The following is a 21,668-nucleotide window of genomic DNA, read 5'->3' as shown; positions in this document are numbered from 1 at the left end:
TGTCTCCGTCTATGACGTGTAGCTGCTTCGCCGGCTATGCGACGTTGCCACGCATTTATATATATATATATATATACGTAAATAAATTTCATTATTAACACTTTGTCGAACGCTGTCACGTATGCGTCACATGTGATATGTGCGAGGATATGTGCGACTGTCGTTGCAAAGTGTTAACATTATTAATAATGATAAGAAATTATCTCATTATTTTAACACTTACGTTTAATTCGATCGGCGGAGTCGCCGTCGGAGCCGTTGCTGTCGTCGACATCGTCGCCATGGCCATGGGTGCCGTTACGACCGCCGGGATCGTCGTTGACGTCGTGCATGGCTCTAGAGGCCTCTAGAGCCACGACGTCAACGACGACCCCGGCGGTCGTAACGGCGCCCATGGCCATGGCGACGATGTCGACGACAGCAACGGCTCCGACGGCGACTCAGCCGATCGTATTAAACGTAAGTGTTAAAATAATGGGATAATTTCTTATCATTATTAATAATGTTAACACTTTGCAACGACAGTCGCACATATCACATGTGACGCATACGTGACAGCGTTCGACAAAGTGTTAATAATGAAATTTATTTACGTGTATACAATATACATATATATATACGCGAAAATGTCATTTTACTTAAAATATATATTTTTTGTTACAGTCTGAAACGTTAAGCTCGTTGGTGCGGGCGGTATATAACGCGATGCGAGGGAGAGGCAGAGGCAGAGGCAGAGGCAGAGGCAAAGCTGGAGAAGAGAAAAAAATCACGGAAATTCAAATTCATTATTATGAGAAATAACTTTTATATCATACGTACTTCTTTTAATTTACTTTAAAATAAAATAACAATATTAATATATATATAGGTAATATATTTTATTTATGCGTACCTGTTCCTCTGACTCCTAAAAATCCTTTCCTTCCTTAATTAATAAAAATAGTATTACGTTAACAAATAATTTTTATGTTAATAAATATTTATTTTGTTTTATTTACAATTTTTATATTTATAAATTATATATACAATATATATATATATATATATATATATATATATATATATATATATATATATATCATGATTCTCGCGGCGGCTGGCGACGGCGCCCGAAGCCGATCGAGCACGCTCCGAAGCCGGCCGAACGCCGAGCGCACACGTACAGCCGTGGACAGAAAGATTGTCCGAAATGCAACCAGCGGCAGCATGCAGCATCCCTCCTACTCCTACTGCTTCGCCGCGCGCCTAGTACGGGGGTTACGGTGGGAGTGTGAAACGCCTCTCTGCCCGCGTGACTCGCGTGGATTGGCCGATCTTTTTCAATTAATTTTTCAATAAGCATTGCAAATTTCGCAAAATGATAGAGGACTTTTCTACTCGGTTTAACTCACTTTACTTGCATACAAGAAGTCCGGCGATTATTACCAGACACCCTATACTGTGCTCGTTCATCGCGGGAGCGACAGAGGAAGCGGGCGGTCGTAAGGTTAAGGCCATTGCGCGTAACGCAGTTTTAGTCATAACCGTAAGGTCGTAAGAAAATAGACCATTTATACTCAAAAATTCTTCGAGCTCGAGGAGAATAATCGACTGTGATTGGTTTATTTTCTTACGGCTTTACAATTATGACTAAAACTTTGTTACGTGCAATGGTCTTTAAGTTAGGTTGTAACCGAACGATGCTACAGTATGCGCCTGCAAGGGTTAGGTCTGAGCCGACCGTGCGCGGCGCAAGCGCGAGCCCGAAGTGGGAGAAGCGAGGTTCTTTTCTCGTGAACCTTTGCACCACGTGTGCAAATGCACATTGTTAGATGGTCTTTTCCTGCCGAACCGTCGTCGAGTCCACTCGCGTATCCAAGTGATCTGTGAATTAATCGTTCGACATCCGACGAGTAGGGTAAGTATTCGGCAGCGACCGTTATCCGCAGGAATTACAAGCTTATTAACACATTCGGAAGTAAATATTTTTCGGAAATATATCGTTTTTTATACGAAAATCGCGAGTGAAGCGTGATGATGCAATCGGGGCTTTACCCATTGTAATCCTGTACTTCGAGAGTACAAAATATATATTAAATATAGATTGGAAGAGGCGAAGAGGTTGTAAGGGTCACAATGCGGATCAAGATGCGTTTAAATATTATAATGATTTATTCCTCAAAATCAAAAAATCCATGGATTAATAATTTTCTTAAAATGTACTCACTCGTACGTATAAACGGTCGCCACTTCGTTTTAACTGCGATTACGAAAAACGCTGATAGACTGCGGTTGACTTCCGATTGCCGAAAAATACTTTCTCTCGATCTTCAGCTTCGTCGCACTTCCGCTGCGATAATGCGTTTTTGTCGACTACGCCCTTTACGAAGTCGCCCTCATTAATCCGAATCCCAGCAAAAACTTCCGAATCCGAAATATACTAGTGCGCGACGTCGTAAAGAGCGTAGTCGCCAAAACGCATTATTGCAGCGGAAGTGCGACGAAGCTGAGGATCGAGAGGAAGTATTTCACGGCAATCGTAAGTTAACCGCAGTCTATCAACGTTCTTTGTAATCGCAGTTAATACGAAGTGGCGACCGTTTATACGTACGAGTGAGTACATTTTAAGAAAATTATTCAACGCACAGATCCGGTCACAGCCGAACGCCGAGCACACAGCCGCCGCACACGTGCATGTGCATGGCTGTTCGCTGCTGTGTGCGCGCGTCCGTGCCAGATGGTGGAGGGTCCCAACGTCCACGAAATAACAGTATTGTGTGGACCTACAGAAATAGTATCTCAAAAAAATGTTTTGCAAGTGTAGATAGAATAATTCTAGGTGGCACAATAAAAATATATCGCTATTTTTTGTATCTGTTAGATTATTGTTTGCCACATCTAGAATTTATAGCAGCAACATTCTAGTAATATCTTTTGGAAAATTGAGGTCCAACTACTAAATGTTTATCACTGCATTGAATAAATATAAGTTTCGATACTACAGCTAGAACGATCTTTGTGAGAAATATAGCTGCCGATTATAACTGCAGCAGCGAGATAATATAACAACATATTCTAGATGTCATAACTAACTTATTTTTGTAGCTAAATTAATTGTATACTTTTTTAACGTACAGGCCGGGTGGCGGAGACGACGACGACGGTGGATAACGGAGAGCCGCCGATCCACGCCCAAGACTGATTTATTAGCACGTATTCTAAAGTTGTTTTGTGTTTTATGTTTCGTGTTCATTATAATCATGTCACATAAGATGGTGATTGAACTGACGATAATAATTGCAGAGCTGCTTTTTTGCTAAACGCTTATGCAATGGCTGCGTTTAGCATCAGAAAAAGCAGCTTTGCAATTATTATCGTCAGTTCAATAACCATCTCATATGACATGATTATAATGAACATTAAACACAAAACAACTTCACAATTAGAATACGTGCTAATAAATCAGTCTCGGATGTGGATCGGCAGCTCTCCGTTATCCACCGTCGTCGTCGTCATCGTCGTCGTCGTCGTCGTCTCCGCCACTTGGCCGTCGAGTTCTCCCTCGAACGAAGGCTGTGTTCCGATATTCACTGCAATGCACTACCAGTACTGAAAATCTATAATACACGTGACATAAACTATAGCTTTTCAGTACTGGCAGTGAATATCGGAATGCAGCCAAACATCTACGCTGCTCACTGCGCGGCCTGCGTGCGAACACTGAACATGACTGAACCGGCACAGTCTTGCATCATGGACGTGAAACAGTTGAGCGCGAGAGATTTTTACAAAGAGCTAGACGGATTGGGCGCGTTACACAAACTGTTGGTGTGAGGATCATATATTCATTTGTCTTGCTTGCCGCTAATCTTTTCTGTGTACCATAGTCAAACTTTCTAACAGGTCTGATTGTGCTTAACATGGATAGGCGCCACAGAAAAACTGTCTTTCTACATTTCACTAACAGTTCAGATATAAATTCTGTCTCTGTCATTTAAATTGATTAAGTGTAAGACATATGCGATATCACAAATTGGCTAATCATTTATCTACCTTAGTTAATTTTTTGCACCCAGAAAATTTTTACTGTACTTGCAAGATCATTTTTTTCATTGCATATATGCAATGGTCTTGCAAGTACAGTAAAAATTTTCTGGGTGCAAAAAATTAACTGAGGTAGATAAATGATTAGCCAATCTGTGATATCGCATATGTCTTACACTTAATCAATTTAAATGACAGAGTGTAAGATCTATTTTGTTTAAAACTTACTCAAACATGAAATAAGATGACTCGATTCACTGGAAGGGACGTGCATTCATCGATCGAAATACTCATCTAATTGTACTCGCAGTTTTATTTAGAATTCCGGTGACTGCAACGATATTTCTTCGGAGACCGCTTATGTACGCACGCTCGTTCATACACACGCACACATTTGCTCAATATATGCACTCACTCACAATTACCGCTCGCTACGCTTATTCACGCCGAAGATAGTTGTCAATATATAAAATGTACGCGGATATATCGAAATTAAGAGACTACTAGTAAGCTAGCTGTTTATCAATGGCACATCGTATGAAATGGGGAGATACATTTATGTGGCGCTCGAGTTATTACAATCTCCGAGTACATGTGCCGGTCACGATTCTAAACTACGTTAGACACAGTGAGATACTCATCTGTGTGCTCGGGATAGATTATATTGCGATTTCCTCGTTGGCTCTCTTGCTTGTTCCGGAGACTCTTGCTTCCTTTTTCTCAAGTCTCTGATAAATTCTGGGCGGGCCGTATTGACCTCCGCAGTCAGTTCAATCGCAGTATCCTGATCTGTGTTTTACTTAGAGATCAGCAGTCAGTTCGGGCTTGGTATCAAGGCCTGGATTCAGAGATAGCTGCCTGGGCCCTTCGGAGGTGTGGCCAGCTCGGAGTCCCCAGATGAACGAAAAAGAACGAGGCCGAGCTTTGCTCGGTCTCGTCGATCATCGCGGATCGCGGATCGATGGGCTTGCGCAGATCACCCATCTCCCACTTCGGGAGAACCAGGGATGGTGAATTACAGCGCGCATACATTATTACCCCTTACAAGAGACAGAATTTATATCTGAACTGTTAGTGAAATGTAGAAAGATAGTTTTTCTGTGGCGCCTATCCATGTTAAGCACAATCAGACCTGTTAGAAAGTTTGACTATGGTACACAGAAAAGATTAGCGGCAAGCGAGAAAAATGAATAATATATGATCTTCACACCGCAACAGTTTGTATATAACGCACCTAATCCGTGCGTCTTAGTCTAGCTCTTTTTAAGAATCTCTCGCGCTCAACTGTTTCACATGCATGATGCAAGACTGTTCCGGTTCAGTCATGTTCAGTGTTCGCGCGCAGTGAGCAGCGTAGGTGTTCGGCTGCATTCCGATATTCACTGCCAGTACTGAAAAGCTATAGTTTACGTCACGTATACTATAGCCCAGTAAAATGACAAAATTTGGAGGAAATAATACTGACTGGGCTGAAACTTTGTAAACAGGCTTGTTTTAGGATACTATTCAACATATTAAAAGTCCCCACGTGTAGACGCTACGTTGCGGGCAGGGGAAGGTCCAAAAGGTCCAAAAAATCATTTCGCAAATAACTCGGAAAATATCAACTTTACGGAAATTTATGTAGATATCAAAATTGTAGCTTATAAAATTCTGCACAATTTCATTTTTTATTCAAGTTTGTACAATCAAATAGAGCAGAGATAGAATTTTTTTAAACACCGGTAATTTTGCGACGCAACGAAAACGCGTACGCGCGCGTCGCGCATTTTTCGCTAATATCTCGAAAATGGACTCTCGAATCAAAAAATGTTTTAAATAAAAATTGTAGAGAATTTAATTACGAATAATTTCGTGTTTTATTTATTTTTGTACAGTAAAAAATCGAGGTAATATGAATTTTTAAATAATAAACAAAAGCAAAATTAATACAAATAACTACAAATTATCGTAAATCATACTAAAAAAAAAAAACAGATTTGAGAAAGAAAAGCCGGTAAATAAGACCAAACTTTGCACACACATTCTGATGGAACCTAAACTAATCTTTAAAAATCCTTTTTTAGATCCTAAAAAATAGGAAAATAACAGTCATTTATCCGAGAAATGGTGGGAAAGTTGTGAAAATAGCGTATTAAGCTATTAGAATTTATTATTGGTTTATACATAGAAACCAACTGTCTGCTCTACACAAATTATAAAAAATTTAATTTTTTTTTAAGTTGAATATGAACCAATACTGTTTTATTTATGACATTTATGAGTAGCTAACGTATTCTGGAATAGCCCTTAGTCTAGCCACGCATAAAAGAAACTCACGATATGTGACGTATTACTTCCATGGTAACATGTGTGAACACTGGTTACTTGCTTCTAATAATTAACTGTTATCGATTTTTTTAATTGTAATTATTAATTTATTGAGATTGTTTGAAAAGAATTAAATATATATATATATATATATATATATATATATATATATATATATATATATATATATATATATGTCTTTATTTCAGCTATACGCCAAGAAAGGACTTGGTTTACAATTCTACTTAAAACACACATCCATCCACACATCAACCATCCTTCTTCTTTACATGCCAGCCGCAATGCATTATTATTTACAGCCGTTATCTTTTTTATAACATTTCTCTCTCCTTTTCCATAATCTATTTAACACTTTTTCTTTTTCCATACTAAATTTATCATCGCATATGTTTATTAATATCTCTTTGTTATTTTTACCTAGATTCTCAAACCACGTACTTGTGATATTGCACTCACTTATATAATGCTCTAAGTTGTCCCTACCTGACTTGCATAATCTACACTTCGTATCTTCTTCGTCAAACTAGTATTTATTTGTGTCCTCTAAATTGTCGCACCTTAATTTTACCATCGCTCTAATCTTATCTTCTGTTTTTTTACTTTATCCAAGTTTGCTTTTAATAAATAACTCGGTGTTTTGTTGCTCGCCTCTATCTCTTTGTACCTTGTATTATAACTTGCCTCTACTATTTTAATGTTTATTATTTGCCCTTGAATGTCCTGTTCTCTTATTTTTACTAAGCCTTCAGTATATTTTTACCTTCATTATTTAATTCTTTTATTACTTCGGAGCTCTAACCATTGTTATTATAAAACCTTTCTTCAAATTATATAAATTCTTTTTCTTTTTATCCATTATGTCCTTTTCATCCCAACATGCCTTTACTAAACATCCGTCTTTTGAAATAAAAATTAAATATTAAATCTTAAATTAATAAAGAAATTAGAAACTAAAAAAAATGTTTTAAAATATAAAAAAATAAAAAATACTTTTAAAGCGAACAGTTGGTTTCTATGTAAACTAATATTAAAGTCTAATATCTTAATGCACTATTTTCGCAACTTTTCCACCATTTCGGATAAATGATAGTTATGTTCGTATTTCTTAGAATTTAAAGAAGAATGTTTATAGATTTGATTTTATAGATTTTATAGATTTAGGTTCCATTGCGATGCAAAATTTGATCTTGTTTATCAGTCCTTTTTGATAATTAACAAAATTTACTCTTGGCGAATTGTTTAAACACAATTATTACTCAAATGATACAATTCTAAACAAAAGTAAAATTACTACAAACAACTATAAACGATTGTAAAGCACATAGAAAAAAACAAATTTGGGAAATCTTGATAATTAACAAAGTTTACTCTTGGCAAATTGTTTAAACAATCGTAAGTTTTAAACGATACAACTACAAACGAAAGCAAAATCACTAAAAACAACTACAAACGATTCTGAATCATATAAAAAAACGAAATTAAGAAATATTGGTAAATTAACAAAGTTTACTCTTGGCGAATTGTTTAAATACAACTGTAGCTCAAACGGTACAATTATAAACAAAAGTAAAATTACTACAAACAACTACAAACGATTCTGAAGCATATAGAAAAAAACAGATTTGGGAAATCTTGATAATTAACAAAGTGAACTCTTGGCGAATTGTTTAAACAATCGTAACTTTTAAACGATACAACTACAAACGAAAGTAAAATCACTACAAATAACTACAAACACGATTCTGAATAATATAAAAAAAATAAAATTAAGAAATACTGCGATAATTAACGAAGTTCATTCTTGGCGAATAGTTCAAACGCAACTATTACTCAAACGGCAGAATTACAAACAAAAACAAAATTACTACAAACAACTACAAACAATTTTAAGTCACATAGAAAAACTGGATTTGAAAAAAATATTTCCAAATCTGAGTTTATTGCTAGCAGTAAAACAATTACGATAATTAACTTAGACCAGCCATTGGCGCTGAGCACTAAGTTCCGTCACCTGATCGTCTACGAATTAGTTGCTCGCATGATTATAGTATTAAAATAATTTTCAGACATTGTACTTTAAAAGAATATCACGATTCGAATTTAATGCTAGCTGCATAGCGTTGAAATTAATTAATTAACTCATGGAGCGCGCGCACAGAGCTCTGTAATTCGATATAGAATTGTCAAAAAATTAGGTGCTTACGTGATTATGGTGCCGAAATAATCCTGAGGCATTGTACTTTAAGAAAATATCACGATTTGAATTTAGTGTTAGCTGCATAGCGTTGAAATTAATTAATTAACTCATGGAGCGCGCGCGAAGCGTTCTGTGATTTGTTATAGAATCGTCAAAAAATTAGATGCTTGCGAGTTTTTAGTCCCAAAATAATCCTGAGGCATTGTACTTTAAGAAAATATTACAATTCGAATTTAGAGCTAGTATCATATTACAATATAGCATTTTAACATACCTATGCTAAGAACAGTTCAAGATTATTACACTCCGTATAATTTTTTTTTTAGATGGAAAATATGGCATTCTATCATTCAATCAATAAAGTCGTAGCAGGTGAAGATCATGTTAACTTCATCTATCAATATGTAACGAATAGCGATAGCTGTGTTAAAGAGTATAACTATAGGAATACTTGGAGTATATCGAAAACTATTGAAAATATAATCGGACCACCTACCAATTTTCCTAATTATGGAGATTTTTCAGGATCACTTGTTATGGTATGTATATTTCTTGATATCTATTATTGTTTTGTAAAAAGTAATCATAATCTATAATTTTATACTACAATATTTTCTTGATCTTTTAATATAGAGAACTAATGGTTTCGACATCTCGACATCTTCATGGCAGAAACCTATAACAAGCTCATATGACAATCCACCACAAGATGATAGCCACATGTATTGTAATTATCTTTGTAAGTAACATTTAAAATTGATAAATAAGATATTGTTAAAGAAGATACATTTATGTTTAGAAAAAATTATAATTAAATTTTCTATTTTGAAGATCTCCTGTTTCATAAAGCTGTATATCCAATCAGAGTCTCTATATACGAAGTATATAATCCTGGGTATGTAACTGAAATTTGGGCTCGAGGAGGGGATCAGAGGAAGAACCATTGGTTTCTGTTATGGAGTGGACCACCTCAGAATAATGCAGTTCCTTTGACATCGCGGATATTTTCGCCGCCGTTAAAGTTCTGTGACTTCAAAACCAATGTACTCAGACTACAATTTATGTACAGCCAATGGGACTATTCCACACACCTAGATGCTGTGGAGCTAATTGGCACGTCAGAATTAGTCCTACCTAAAAGTCCTAAACTGAATTTGACTAATCTGTTAAAAAGTATTAACTGCAAGTATCCTTGCCATGAAGACAGCCATAATTTAACACCTGATTATGAAGCTGCCCACTTGGATATAGTTCATTTGCAAAAAAATTTCTCAAAATACTGCGTTATTTGTAAAAGGTATAATAATCATCGTAATATTTAATCTTTCTTTATTATTCTCTTAATAATAAAAATAAATTTTTCTAATATGTTATTTGCAGCAATACAGCAAAGAGTTTTAACAAGAGCCAGTTCGGGCACAAGCAAATTTCACAGGAAATAGATGTGAGACGTTCTGAGCAGAGATATAGAAATCCGTTTATTAAGAGAGACATTTGTAGGAACCATTTCTTACGACATCAGTTAATAAAAGATATTGAACTCTATTCGAAAGAATGCCAAAAGCAATCAATATGTAGCAGTTTTTCTACGCTTCCTGTAAGTATTCGAAGAAATCTATTTCTCGTAAGTCGTACCAATATTTATTACAATATAATCTCATGTATTAATTTTTTTTATCTTTACAGGATGAAATGGTACTAATAATATTAAAAAACTTGGATATAAGGTCGTTGTGCCGTTTGAGCCAAGTAAATAAACGCTTCAATATTTTAACAAGAGATCCTCTTCTCTTTAAATGTTTAAATTTACGAAATTTGCGGTATACGAAATCTTTTTGTATTCACAATGTTTTATTTTACTTTACACTTAGATGTAAATATTTACAACAATTAGATCTGACAGCAAGCAATATTTCTGTTGGGCACTTCAAAAAATTTGTCAACATTTGCGGCAAGAGTTTAACGCACTTACGATTAAGTAACTGCCAATTTGTTGATAACTGAGTTCTATTAAAAATGTCCATAACATGCAAAATGTTAAAAGGTATGTACATAAATAAATATAATATTTAAGATTACAGGTAAATTGTGTATGACTAATACACACATATATATATATTTTTTTTAGTATTGGATCTCAGTTTTTGTGGTCATCCGAAATACGCACTAGAAGACGTTCCTATTTCGTGTCTCGAAAATTTAGAATTTTTAGAGGATTTAAACCTTAGAGGGATAAATGTAGCAACTGAAACTCTTTGTAAAATATTGCAAAGAAATCGCCGGATGCGTAACTTAAATTTGGACGTAGAAAACGGAGTATTCAACGGAACGTTTTCCAGAGATCGAGATGCAGTTGCAATACAATTGGGAAATTCGTGTCCAGATTTGGAAATAATAGATTTAAAGGGCTGTGTTATTACGTCGCGAGGTATTGAGGCCCTCGCTAAGTGCAAGAATTTACGAAAACTGAACATTTCATGGACGTACGTATGTGCTACATTTCCTTTTAAATATTATATTCTTTATCAAAATTTGTATGTTTACATCTCTTGCAAACATCATAAAACATTGTTGTTTTTCTTTTTGCAAAAATTATAATAATAGTATGGCTTTAGTTGCAGCGCAAACAATAATAATTTGGGCGGAATCGATCAGCTTAGTTTACATAGATTGTTTTCCTCCTGTCAATTCCTGGAAGAAGTCAATTTGATGGGTCTTGGGGGCAATTTCGACGAACAACTGACGCTGTGTAAGAACTTAAAACAAATATACTTGGATGTACCTACCGCGTACCTATCGGAGAACGCTGATGGTAGTCTCGCAATTTTTGAGCAATGTCCTAAATTGCAAACAATCTATCTTCAACATATTGATCCATATCACTATACGGAATATGTCAATTTCGTTGCCCAGGCGAAAGAAAAATACCCACATTTGCTCATCTTAGAATATCCATTATCTATTAATTGATATATATCAATTAATGGATTGGTGACTATTTCGAATAATTAAAGGAATCATCTCTACTATATGAATACGAATAAATATTCATAAATTCTCTTGATTCTCTATGTCTATATTTTTATAAGTAAAAATTTTAAATAAAAAAAAGAAAAGGTAGAAAATAATCTCAAAAAAGATGCTGTGTTCATGTATTATTGACTATAGATTATGCATTAAAATTATGCATTACAGAAAAAAAATGGTTTAGATTTCTTTGACTCAATTTTTGACAAAAAATAGCGCCATGTAATTAATGGACGCTCTTTCAGAAACACTGTATAAAAATTAAAAACTGGAATATATGTAACAAAAAAAATACACTAATTAAATAAGAAAAATATCTTTATCATATTTTATGAATTTAGGACTGCAATATTACATGCAATATTACACTCCAATATTTGCAAATGTAAGTTCCTTATCTGTCTTAAACGGTAACAAAGAATGATGAGTACTGCCTTCAAGTAATTTACTTTTCTCAATCAATTTTATTATCTTATTTAAATTCTCTTGTGGTAGATCTTGAAATTCTTTAGTATTCTTAATCTGTTTTAGGTAAAATTTAATAAAATTTGCCGAATGTGTTCCTAAAAATTTTGCATTAGACGAAAGCGCAAACTGTATAAGTTCTATAGCATTGTTAATAGTAATAGTAATAGTAATAGTAATAGTAATAGTAATAGTAATAGTAATAGTAATAGTAATAGTAATAGTAATAGTAATAGTAATAGTAATAGTAATAGTAATAAAGTATAGCAAATAATGTTCACACGTTAATTTTAAACTTGGTACATCATACTTATCAGCTGCTGTTAATAAATCTTTAAACGTGTTATAATAACGTTGTTCTATTGAGCCAGTTGTAATATATAATAAAATCTGTTTAAAAGATTTTACATCATTATGCGTTACTAATTCATTTGTCATATCTTTTTCCTTATATCATCATGTGTAAGGCAGATATTCTTAAGGTAACTACTATTGATGGCGCACAACGATTTTTTTGGTATAACATATGGTTTTCCTTCCACTATAAATTTGATTGATTCCTCATGCATCTTTATACACTAGCTTATCAAATCTCGAGTCTTCAAAATATGTCAAATTTCTTGAAAGTTCTGTTGATCATGGCAGTAAATTCATACAAAGAGTTTTGTTTATCTGATTACAAAAAATTTCAAACCGGCAATTTACTACAAGAGTATTTCCAAGATCAAGCCCACATCAGTACTGTGTCAAGAACTCAGTTAACAATGTCATATTCGATATATGACCTGAAATGGATTTTGATGATACAATTTCTTCAGACAATCGCATTATAACAGTGGTACATGAACCATGAAATGAGTTATAAGTAAGTATATTCAATTTTATTGCCTTAATCGATGGACTATCATCACGTAAAACATTATTCATTAGAATCGCACATTGACCTATTTCTGGAATCGACGGAATCATATGTTTGATCGTCAAAAAACGCTTATATTGTTCAATTGTCCATGTATTTATATACTCCATGCGCACTTTGATGTATATATGTAAAAGTCCAATTTCTTTAGTATTTCTTCTATTGCAATTTACCATGAATTTCTACAATTTTCACAAATTTGTAGAAATTTGTGATTAGTGTTGTATAAATTTCAATTTCGTTGTAAATGTAAAAGTAATTGTTCCAAATTAATTTCACCAAATGATAAATTATTTTTTTTTTTTTTTTTTTTTTTTTTTTTTTTTTGGGTAGGAGATGTGGGTCAGGAAGACCAAGGCTAGTTGTCACATTTTTTAAACACTGATTTAAAAAAAATGGTAGCAATATTTTATAATATTGTACTACTACCTAATATGCAGCTACATTCTTTAGGTGTAAGAAAAAAATATTTGACTTATTTATATTTATACACAAAAAGTTAATTCTAAGTAGAATCATGCAAATATGACAACTTTACAGCCCATACTCAGGGTTGGTTTTCATGCACATGACTCCAGATTGGTTATCACGTATCTTTCATATAAAGGAAATATACGACAAATAATTCCTGGTTTAATATTTTATTAAAGTCAGTGACACAGTTTCTTGTAGATTTAACTTAATAATATATTGCAGCATGGAGAGATTAAACAAAAAATTAATAATTTTCATGAACTTTGTAATATACTTAATACAATTCTCTCATAAACTTAGAGAAAGAAAAGAATAGTAATTCTCATAAACTTTGAATCCCATGTCATTTGAGACAACTTACCTCGAACGGTCATTTTAAACAAAAAAAATTATATTTATAATCTATGTTGTAATGACGGTTAACTAAATACAGGAAAAATTATCTAAAACTATAATATTTCTTATGACTTAAAAGAAATTACGATTAATAATTCCAAAAACCAACTTATAGACAATAAAAATAGAGGTAAGAATAATTTACTTACCACGTCTAATTTAAAAAAAATGCTCGTAAATATCACATGCGATATTATTGAAACGAGCTATTTCGTACACCCGATTAACACGATAAAAGCAACCTACACTGTTGAGAAAAATATGCCACTTCATCTATTAAGTGAGATATTAAGCTTTATGATGACAACTAACCCGTGTGTTCTCTAGTCCCCGGTTTTCCTTACTCGGTTTTGCCTCAACACGAAAAGAATAATAAACACGGCGGCTGTACATTTCGCCGTATAAAGTAGTGCGATATACTCTCTAATACGTACAGAATGCAGTGCTGCACTACCGAGATTTTCTATACAGATGCTCTGTGTAGAAAGAGTCTATACGACGGCTCGTTTTATTATTGTTCCGATATCGATTTTCTGGTTCGAAAACTTTGCACTTTTCCCAGAGAAAAATATCGTGTGCACGTGGGTATATATTAACACAATTAACAAAACGATTTAACCGAGGATAGCAGCACTTGTCACGAAGAAATAGAGATACCCGGTCGACCAATAGGCTGCGTTTTTAGGTTGGCCTATGTATACTCCTTTTTTGGTTTAATAAAAAATAAAAATAAAAAAAGGGATACCCGGTTATATTCTACTTTTCTCTACAATTCTATCAAAATTTATCATATTGATCATCTTGGACCACAGTCTTCAACTAAAAAAAGATATCGTCATATTTTTGTAGTCGTGGATGCATTTTCAAAATTTGTATGGCTTTTCGGAATACGATCAACTAGATCACACACACACACACACAATAGAGGTTTTATATAAATTAAATAAATTGGCTGTTACTTTTGTGAAAATCCGAAATGAATTATCTTGGACGGAGAAATCGTTTTTACGTCAAACAAATTTCGCGAATGTTGTTAAAAAGAAAATACTGAACATATATTTATCACTATGGGTGTCCAAACAGTGAAGTAAAAAGAATAAATCGGATGTTGATCATTTTGGTGCGTTAATGTTAGGTATTCGAATTTTGCGGTGAATGCTGCGACGTTTTGGTAGCGTGAACCAGCGTGAACCAGCCGAGCAAACCAATAAGGAATTCTGATTGCGTAAAAACAGATAGCTACTTATATTAACAAAATGAGGGCCGATATATCACAGTCTCCGATTAACGTGATTCTCCGATTATAAACTCACTGCTCTTCATCTCTTTCTAGGGGGACAGTTAGAAAGAGATGCAGAGTGTGTTTAATCGGAGAATCACGTTAATCGGAGACTGTGTGATATGGTGATATCAGCCCTAGGGAGTGAGCGGATCAAGTTCTAAGTAGGCTTGATCGATAGCTTGGGGTCGATTTATATAAGAGTCTTTTTATTTTTCCGTTACGTGCCCTATACGAGCGGAGATATTACGATGCAAAGTCTGAAATGGTAAATTTTACAATTATAAGAGTCGACAGGAGTCATTTATTATTACTAATTACTAAAATCGTAAAATCCGTATTACGGCCAAAATAATGAGAAAATCGCACTTTAACTATCGCATATTCGTAATCAGCAGCATCGCCTTCAAGCTGCTACAGAGCGATTTTTTGGAAAAATGGTCAAAGTAAAATTTTCGAGTTTTTATATAAAAACGTGCAGGGCGCCGAGCCGGCTGATCATAGCTGCGGTCCACTTGACGCTACAAATGCTTTGAAGCATTCCTCTTCTCTTTCCTTTCAATGAAGAAAGAAGGAAAAGAATAAAGCTCCAAAGCATTTGCAGCGTCAAGTGGACCGCAGCCCGTGGCGTGGCCGCCGCGGTCAGCATATCCCCTCCGCTAGGTAGTTCGGAGTTCGGACACGAACCATTGGGTCTGTTCGCGTTGCTTGCACTTTTTGCACTCAGCATCTTCGCTTTCTCTCTCTCCAACGGCCGAATATATATTTATCTCATTTCAAGTGCAAGAATCTTTGGGGATTTCAAGCAACGCGAACAAGCCAATTAGCACGGACGCAAACCATGTGCAGTTACCGAACGAAACGACGTAGTTGAGGCTTGGTGCTTTTATCGCGTGAGGTCTCCAGGATCAACTAATCCTCTTGACAAGACAAGATCCCTTTTTTCAGCAGCTATCAGTTGATATGTCTTGAACCGAATTCTTGTACTGTTTACATTAGCTTCATTACTTCACTTAAACTCATAGAATGACTTCCAAGCCCGCGATCACGCTGGAACACTTTTACATTTTTAATGGCACTTATGCGAAGAAAGAGGGAGAGGCAAGTATACAGGGATATGTATGCAGAGACACAGATAGTGATATTTTTTTAATTTAAATAAGTTGCCTGTGATGTAAACATGTTTTTTTTTCTTATCAGGAGGAAAAGAAGATATTGTATTACTATCCGGAGAAGGACCTCGATGCTCAAATCAAGAACATAGGGCTCAGCGAAGCGATAATCAAGTTTACGGAGTATGTATCGCAATTATGTATCTCCATGAAGAATGGTCTCACGAGAGAAATCATATTACAGATCTTTCAACCCTGGGCAGCCATGTGACTATTGCCATACACACAAAACACGTCAGATATACTATCAACCAGAGCCTAATTTCTGGATGGTAATGGTACGTACTTTAAGATGTTATAACAGATAGGGCAACATGAATAGTAATCATTTAATTCAATTAGCGTGAGTTACAAATTAACTATATTGATATTTTACAGATTGTTGGTGTACCATACATTTATAAAGAAAGAGACGGTAATAAGTATCAGAATGACGAGATATCCAGCAGTGTTTGCCAAGCTATATTAAAGCAGACATATATGATGTTTAGATTATTCATGGGTTCCTTTGAAACTATCATTAACGATCCTGAATGTGGTTCTGTGATGCTGTTAAAGCTTAAACTGGAACATTTTTATTCACGAGTAAGCAAATGCACATTTGTTTATTGAATGTAAACTAAATAAGCTAGACACATGTATGCTAGGATATATATATCCTTACTTTATCTCACTTTCGATTTGTTTCAGTATCTACTTTCATTAAAACTGAGTAATAGTGATATACTAGACGTTTTTCAAGGTCTACAATTCTTACCTCTTGACAAGATTACGTTTCTCAAAGTGCAATGCTTTATGAATCTTGTAGAAGCTATGTTTACACAAGTAAAATACACAGCATTTCTTTATAATGACCAAGTTGTTTGGTAAGTCAAGGCATACATTCTTTCTTTAACAAAAAGCATATTTTGAATACTTTTTTATACAAAATTTATGCGACGTGTGATTTAGGAGCGGCTTGGAACCCGAGGACATGCAAGTAGTTTATAATTATTTAGTGAGTACTCTTTTGCCGGCTCATCTTGAAAAAGAGTTGCATGGAGGCTCAATACCTCGAAACTCTCCCTCACCGTTCACTACTTCACACTATGGAAAGTAAGAACAGATTTTATACTTTCGTTGCAATTTAAATGGAGGTTGCAGTAAAAATGTCATTAAAAATATTTTGTTTTAGATTTGTTACCGGACCTGCTAGCGTTAACGAGTCCAGTTTAATTGGAAAATCGCCAAAAGTTTTTATCAACTACTCTACTAAACCTGTGTCGTTGTACCTAGTAGTGTATCGAGCGCTAAGCGCTACAATATGTCTCTTCGTCGATAGTAAGCCAAAACTAAAATATATTAACTATTATTAACTACATTGTTTTATCAACGTGAAAATTAAAATATTAATATTTTTTTTACTTTCCAGAGAAAACTAGTTTATTAATTGATTTCTTCAAAAGCTTAGACAGTTTTCTGGGGCCACAATTAACCACATTAGTTAGCTCTGTAGCTGAGCAATGCTCTAAACATGTAATAGTCACGCCGGAATCGTGTACGAAGTATCTGTATTTTAATAAGTTGAATTTAGCGTACAAAAGTACGATACATTTAGATAATAGACGTTGCTCTAATGTACTTACCACACCTGAGGTATTGAGGATCATTACTGATATATACAACGATAGGAACAGGTACGTTTCCAAAATTCATTAACACATGCGTTAATGAGAATTACTGTTAATCGATTGACTTTTAGAATGAAGGAAGCCGGAGAAATAATTATAAAGACCATAAGTGATTATTGGGTTATTGGAAAGTTGTCTAATTTGAGAGAATTTTTTGTTGTCATACAGCAGAAAAGTGCGAGTATTATAGAAATTGATGGTAAGTACAATCAATATATTCTATGCGTTTGAACTCATGATTGCCTAATATAGTCTATATTAGGCCTAATCTTTCTGTTTATTATAGATGAAGTGAAGAGGCTTTGTGAGAAACAATTAAAAAGTATTTTTTTCCACTGATGAATGTATAACAATGAAATAATGTAATGAAATTATAAATATTATTTCCTTATTTTCACGAGTAACTTTTCATAACAGTTTTATCTCGCCAATTATTAACAGGCAATATACATATTAATGATGAGTGAAGTAATTGTAGAAAGCTGTGTATTTATACACATGTGATATAAAATGTGAATTCCCTCTATATATACATATATATTTTATATTATCCATTATTATTTATTACTATTGAAAAATTAAAAAAAATTGTATATGTAAATGAGATAAAGTAATGCTATAATAATAATTGTACGTAATAATAGCATTCCTGTAATCTGATTATAAAAAAAATTGTTGGACAAATTTTTAAGAAAATTTTAATCGGACATTTCTTTCTCCACAACTTTCTGACTAAGAACATTGTTGGAGAATTTTTGCAGTTTTGCTACAAAGAAACCATCCATATTATGTACATGCGGATAAAACCGTTTAGTTAATTTCAGCGAAGGATGAAATCGATGTTGCCTGTAGCTCGTGAAGCCATCGGTTCCAAATTCCAGGCCGGTAGGCAGTAACCTGACGTCGCGCTTTTTAAGAGCGTAATCGACAATCCACTCGTTCTCCTCCGGTAGAATCGAGCAAGTGGAATAAACGATAATACCACCTGATTCCGAACGCGCATTAACACAATCAATTGCAGCTAATAACAGGTCTCTTTGTAATGTGCAACAGCGTTGGATATCCACTTCCGCCTTATTCACCTTCACGCTGGGATCTTTCGCGACTACTCCTGTACCTGTACACGGGGCATCCAACAAAGCTCTGTCGAAGCCTTTCATGATCTGAAAATTGTCACATTCATTAATTTTGAAAGCATAATCTTTACAGCGAGCTATAGAGACTAACGGAAGAAAGATTTTCTTACCGTAGGGAATTTTCGTCCGTCGTAACTGCAGATTATAGAATTGACAATACCGAGCCTGTGGAAATTGCCAACGACAGCCTTCAATCGTTCTTTATTTACGTCATTAGCGAATAGCGTTCCGGTATTTTTCATCATAGCAGCAATGTGCGAGGCTTTACCACCTGGTGCAGCGCACATGTCGAGGATTCTTTCATTTTCTTTTGGGTTCAATGCCATTACGGGCAAGAAGCTGGAAGCACCTTGTATCGTATAATGCCCAGCTAGATATTCTGGTGTTGCGCCCATAGGCACTTGTGAGGAATACACCACTAGACCAATCTTTGTCCATTTTCCTATTGGGTCGAGATTGACACCCCTGTTGATGAGGGCCTGAAAATAGATTCGACATTATAAGTAAATTACTATGGATACAAAAATAATATTGATTTAGTCGACAATATAGATATAAACCTACCTCAGCTAGATCACGTCGTCGCGTTCTCAAAGTATTCGCGCGGATAGTCATAGGTCTTTGCACTTCGCTCGCTTCTAAAAATTCTAATAGCTCGTCCAGCGGGAATATTTGCATCAATCTTTCCATTAGGAAATCATTATAACTGTAATATGTACATAAATCCCGTCGGAGTAGTTCGGTATATTCAGAACGCGATCTATTTTCATCCCGCAATCTCTTGAAATCTGACAATACCATAATGACATCTCGTATTCGTTGCTGAATATCTTTTAAGCTAGTAACATTGGCAAGTTCTTCCTCAGTCGGAAAAGAGAACACACTTTGATGTGCCATCATATCATCCATTTCTTCCTCGGCAAGCTTCCTATATAATAAAAAATAAAAAAAAATTCATCAAGAGAAAAATTAGTATAAAAATAGTATTTTGAAAAATCTTTAAAAGAGAAATTATAGTATAAAAAAAGTAACTGAAAATTCACTCACTCTTCCTTCTCTTTCTTCTTTTTCAATTTCTTATTAGCTTTTTCTATTGGAAGTAAATCATCATCGTCACTCTCATCAATTTCCTCTTCATCTTCGTCCATTTGCTCGTCATTGACAAATTTTACTTTCTTTTCTTTCTTTTGTTTCTGCTGCTTTAATATATCTTCCTTCTAAAATTAATTAAATAAAAGATTAATAATAAGAGAAAACAAGACCGTTATGATATACAATTGAATAAGAATACAAGCCATTTTTGGTCTAAGCTTAGATCTAAGGCAGCTCAATATTAATTTCAGTGTATTATTTATAATGCATATATATATATATATATTCCAACTTATTAAACTGCGCGCCGATCACTGTCGGACTTGGATTTATTGTTCCAACAATAACTGGGTTTCAAGTCCGATGGTGATCGGTGCACAGTTTAATAAGTTATAATATATAAGTATATGTATTATAAATAATACACATACACGGAAATTAATATTGAGCTGCCTTAGATCTAAGCTTAGACCAAAAATTGCTTGTATTCTTTCTTTTATTAGATTAAATAAAAGATTATTTATATATATAAAATTTGTAGAGAAAGTAATAACAAGGAACATACATTTTTAAGCTGTATCTGTTCTTCCAGATTGGTTTTCTTTTTAAGTAACTTCTTCGCATTTTCTTTCAGCTGTTGATTCTTCAATAGTCTCTTCTTTGCTCTTTGCATCTGCCGGTGACCTAATTTGTTAGATTCCTTGACTGTAACACGAACCGATAGATTAGCTAATTTCACATATAAATTCGTACAAATATCAGCAAAAATTTATTACTATCTTTTCATACTTAGGACTCCCTTAGGGAATGTCGGATCGCTCTGCTTCTTCGCCTTCCTCCCATGACCACTGGGAACCTTGGAGTCTTTATCAAATTTTGCTTTGCGACCCATCTAGCCTACAAACGGTTTAACAGATTTTCTATTCGACAACCGTTTGCAACATGTTTGTTTTTAAATTATATTTTGTAAATGATAAATACTCCAGCTGGTACTTAATATTTTTAATATAAAATTATGTACTACTTACTGTGTAAACAATTTCAGGTTTCTAACCTCCACGTGGCGACAATAGGGAGGTATAAATTATAACTTTGTATAATATACTTTAATACCGAAATGTTAATTTTTCGATTATATAATAAGACTGTTAAAAACAGCTTTGTAAAATTAATTCAATATCTCGGCAAATTATTTTATCGATTTTATCAAAATGCCATACTACAAAACTGCCATAACCTACGGTCACAGCGTGGTCGAAGATTTCAACGTGGTGACGCAGGTGACGGTGACGGTGGAGGGGGTGGAGGGCAGACTGTTGACTCCGGTGGAGTGAAGAGGGGAGTGAGAGGACCAAGTTTCGATCCGGTATTCCGATTCCGGTCATGTGGCGATCAAAAATGCACTAAAGTCCAAATTTATTCCATCTTCATTTCATCTCTTTGTATTTTGTATCTTTTTGCATAATTATTTCATTATTATTAAAAAA

The 21,668-nt window shown here is 34.5% G+C and overlaps 3 protein-coding genes, 1 long non-coding RNA gene and 1 pseudogene across 6 annotated transcripts; 3 read left to right on the top strand and 2 right to left on the bottom strand.

The window, feature by feature from the left end:
• Window positions 1-329: 329 nt before the first annotated feature.
• On the top strand, window positions 330-863 carry LOC143899648 (uncharacterized). Its single transcript, XR_013257555.1, has 2 exons — window positions 330-459; window positions 664-863. It is a non-coding gene; the product is annotated as an uncharacterized LOC143899648 (long non-coding RNA).
• A 633-nt stretch (window positions 864-1,496) lies between these two features.
• LOC143900989 (F-box/LRR-repeat protein 4-like) lies at window positions 1,497-10,660 on the top strand. 2 transcript variants are annotated; one of them, XM_077412845.1, is made up of 7 exons: window positions 1,501-1,897; window positions 8,878-9,090; window positions 9,185-9,290; window positions 9,383-9,848; window positions 9,932-10,148; window positions 10,238-10,300; window positions 10,423-10,660. In XM_077412845.1, exons 2-7 carry the CDS (start codon window positions 8,878-8,880, stop codon window positions 10,426-10,428), a joined length of 1,071 nt encoding a protein of 356 aa, XP_077268971.1. In that variant the 5' UTR covers window positions 1,501-1,897; the 3' UTR covers window positions 10,429-10,660. The 2 variants fall into 2 exon arrangements, with proteins under 2 accessions (XP_077268962.1, XP_077268971.1); XM_077412836.1 differs by having other exon boundaries at window positions 1,497-1,897; window positions 10,238-10,660.
• A 683-nt stretch (window positions 10,661-11,343) lies between these two features.
• On the bottom strand, window positions 11,344-13,865 carry LOC143901161 (uncharacterized; annotated as a pseudogene).
• A 2,159-nt stretch (window positions 13,866-16,024) lies between these two features.
• Ccz1 (vacuolar fusion protein CCZ1) lies at window positions 16,025-18,479 on the top strand. The gene is made up of 10 exons (XM_077408356.1): window positions 16,025-16,212; window positions 16,312-16,406; window positions 16,468-16,561; window positions 16,662-16,868; window positions 16,974-17,149; window positions 17,235-17,378; window positions 17,458-17,603; window positions 17,695-17,959; window positions 18,025-18,152; window positions 18,240-18,479. Exons 1-10 carry the CDS (start codon window positions 16,138-16,140, stop codon window positions 18,290-18,292), a joined length of 1,383 nt encoding a protein of 460 aa, XP_077264482.1. The 5' UTR covers window positions 16,025-16,137; the 3' UTR covers window positions 18,293-18,479.
• Window positions 18,480-18,637: 158 nt separating this feature from the next.
• LOC143898694 (28S rRNA (cytosine(4447)-C(5))-methyltransferase) lies at window positions 18,638-21,474 on the bottom strand. Of its 2 annotated transcripts, none has more exons than XM_077408348.1 (7): window positions 21,210-21,474; window positions 20,971-21,101; window positions 20,747-20,886; window positions 20,137-20,306; window positions 19,654-20,017; window positions 19,200-19,568; window positions 18,638-19,116 (listed from the first exon to the last, which is right to left on the bottom strand). In XM_077408348.1, exons 2-7 carry the CDS (start codon window positions 21,071-21,073, stop codon window positions 18,652-18,654), a joined length of 1,611 nt encoding a protein of 536 aa, XP_077264474.1. In that variant the 5' UTR covers window positions 21,074-21,101; window positions 21,210-21,474; the 3' UTR covers window positions 18,638-18,651. The 2 variants fall into 2 exon arrangements, with proteins under 2 accessions (XP_077264474.1, XP_077264468.1); XM_077408342.1 differs by having other exon boundaries at window positions 20,971-21,078.
• Window positions 21,475-21,668: the final 194 nt, after the last annotated feature.

Source organism: Temnothorax americanus, unplaced genomic scaffold (assembly GCF_048541705.1).
Source record: "Temnothorax americanus isolate GAGA-0224 unplaced genomic scaffold, ASM4854170v1 Scaffold10, whole genome shotgun sequence".
NCBI lineage: Eukaryota > Metazoa > Arthropoda > Insecta > Hymenoptera > Formicidae > Temnothorax > Temnothorax americanus.
Note: the sequence above shows the minus strand (reverse complement) of the source record. Positions and strands in the feature narration are given on the sequence as shown.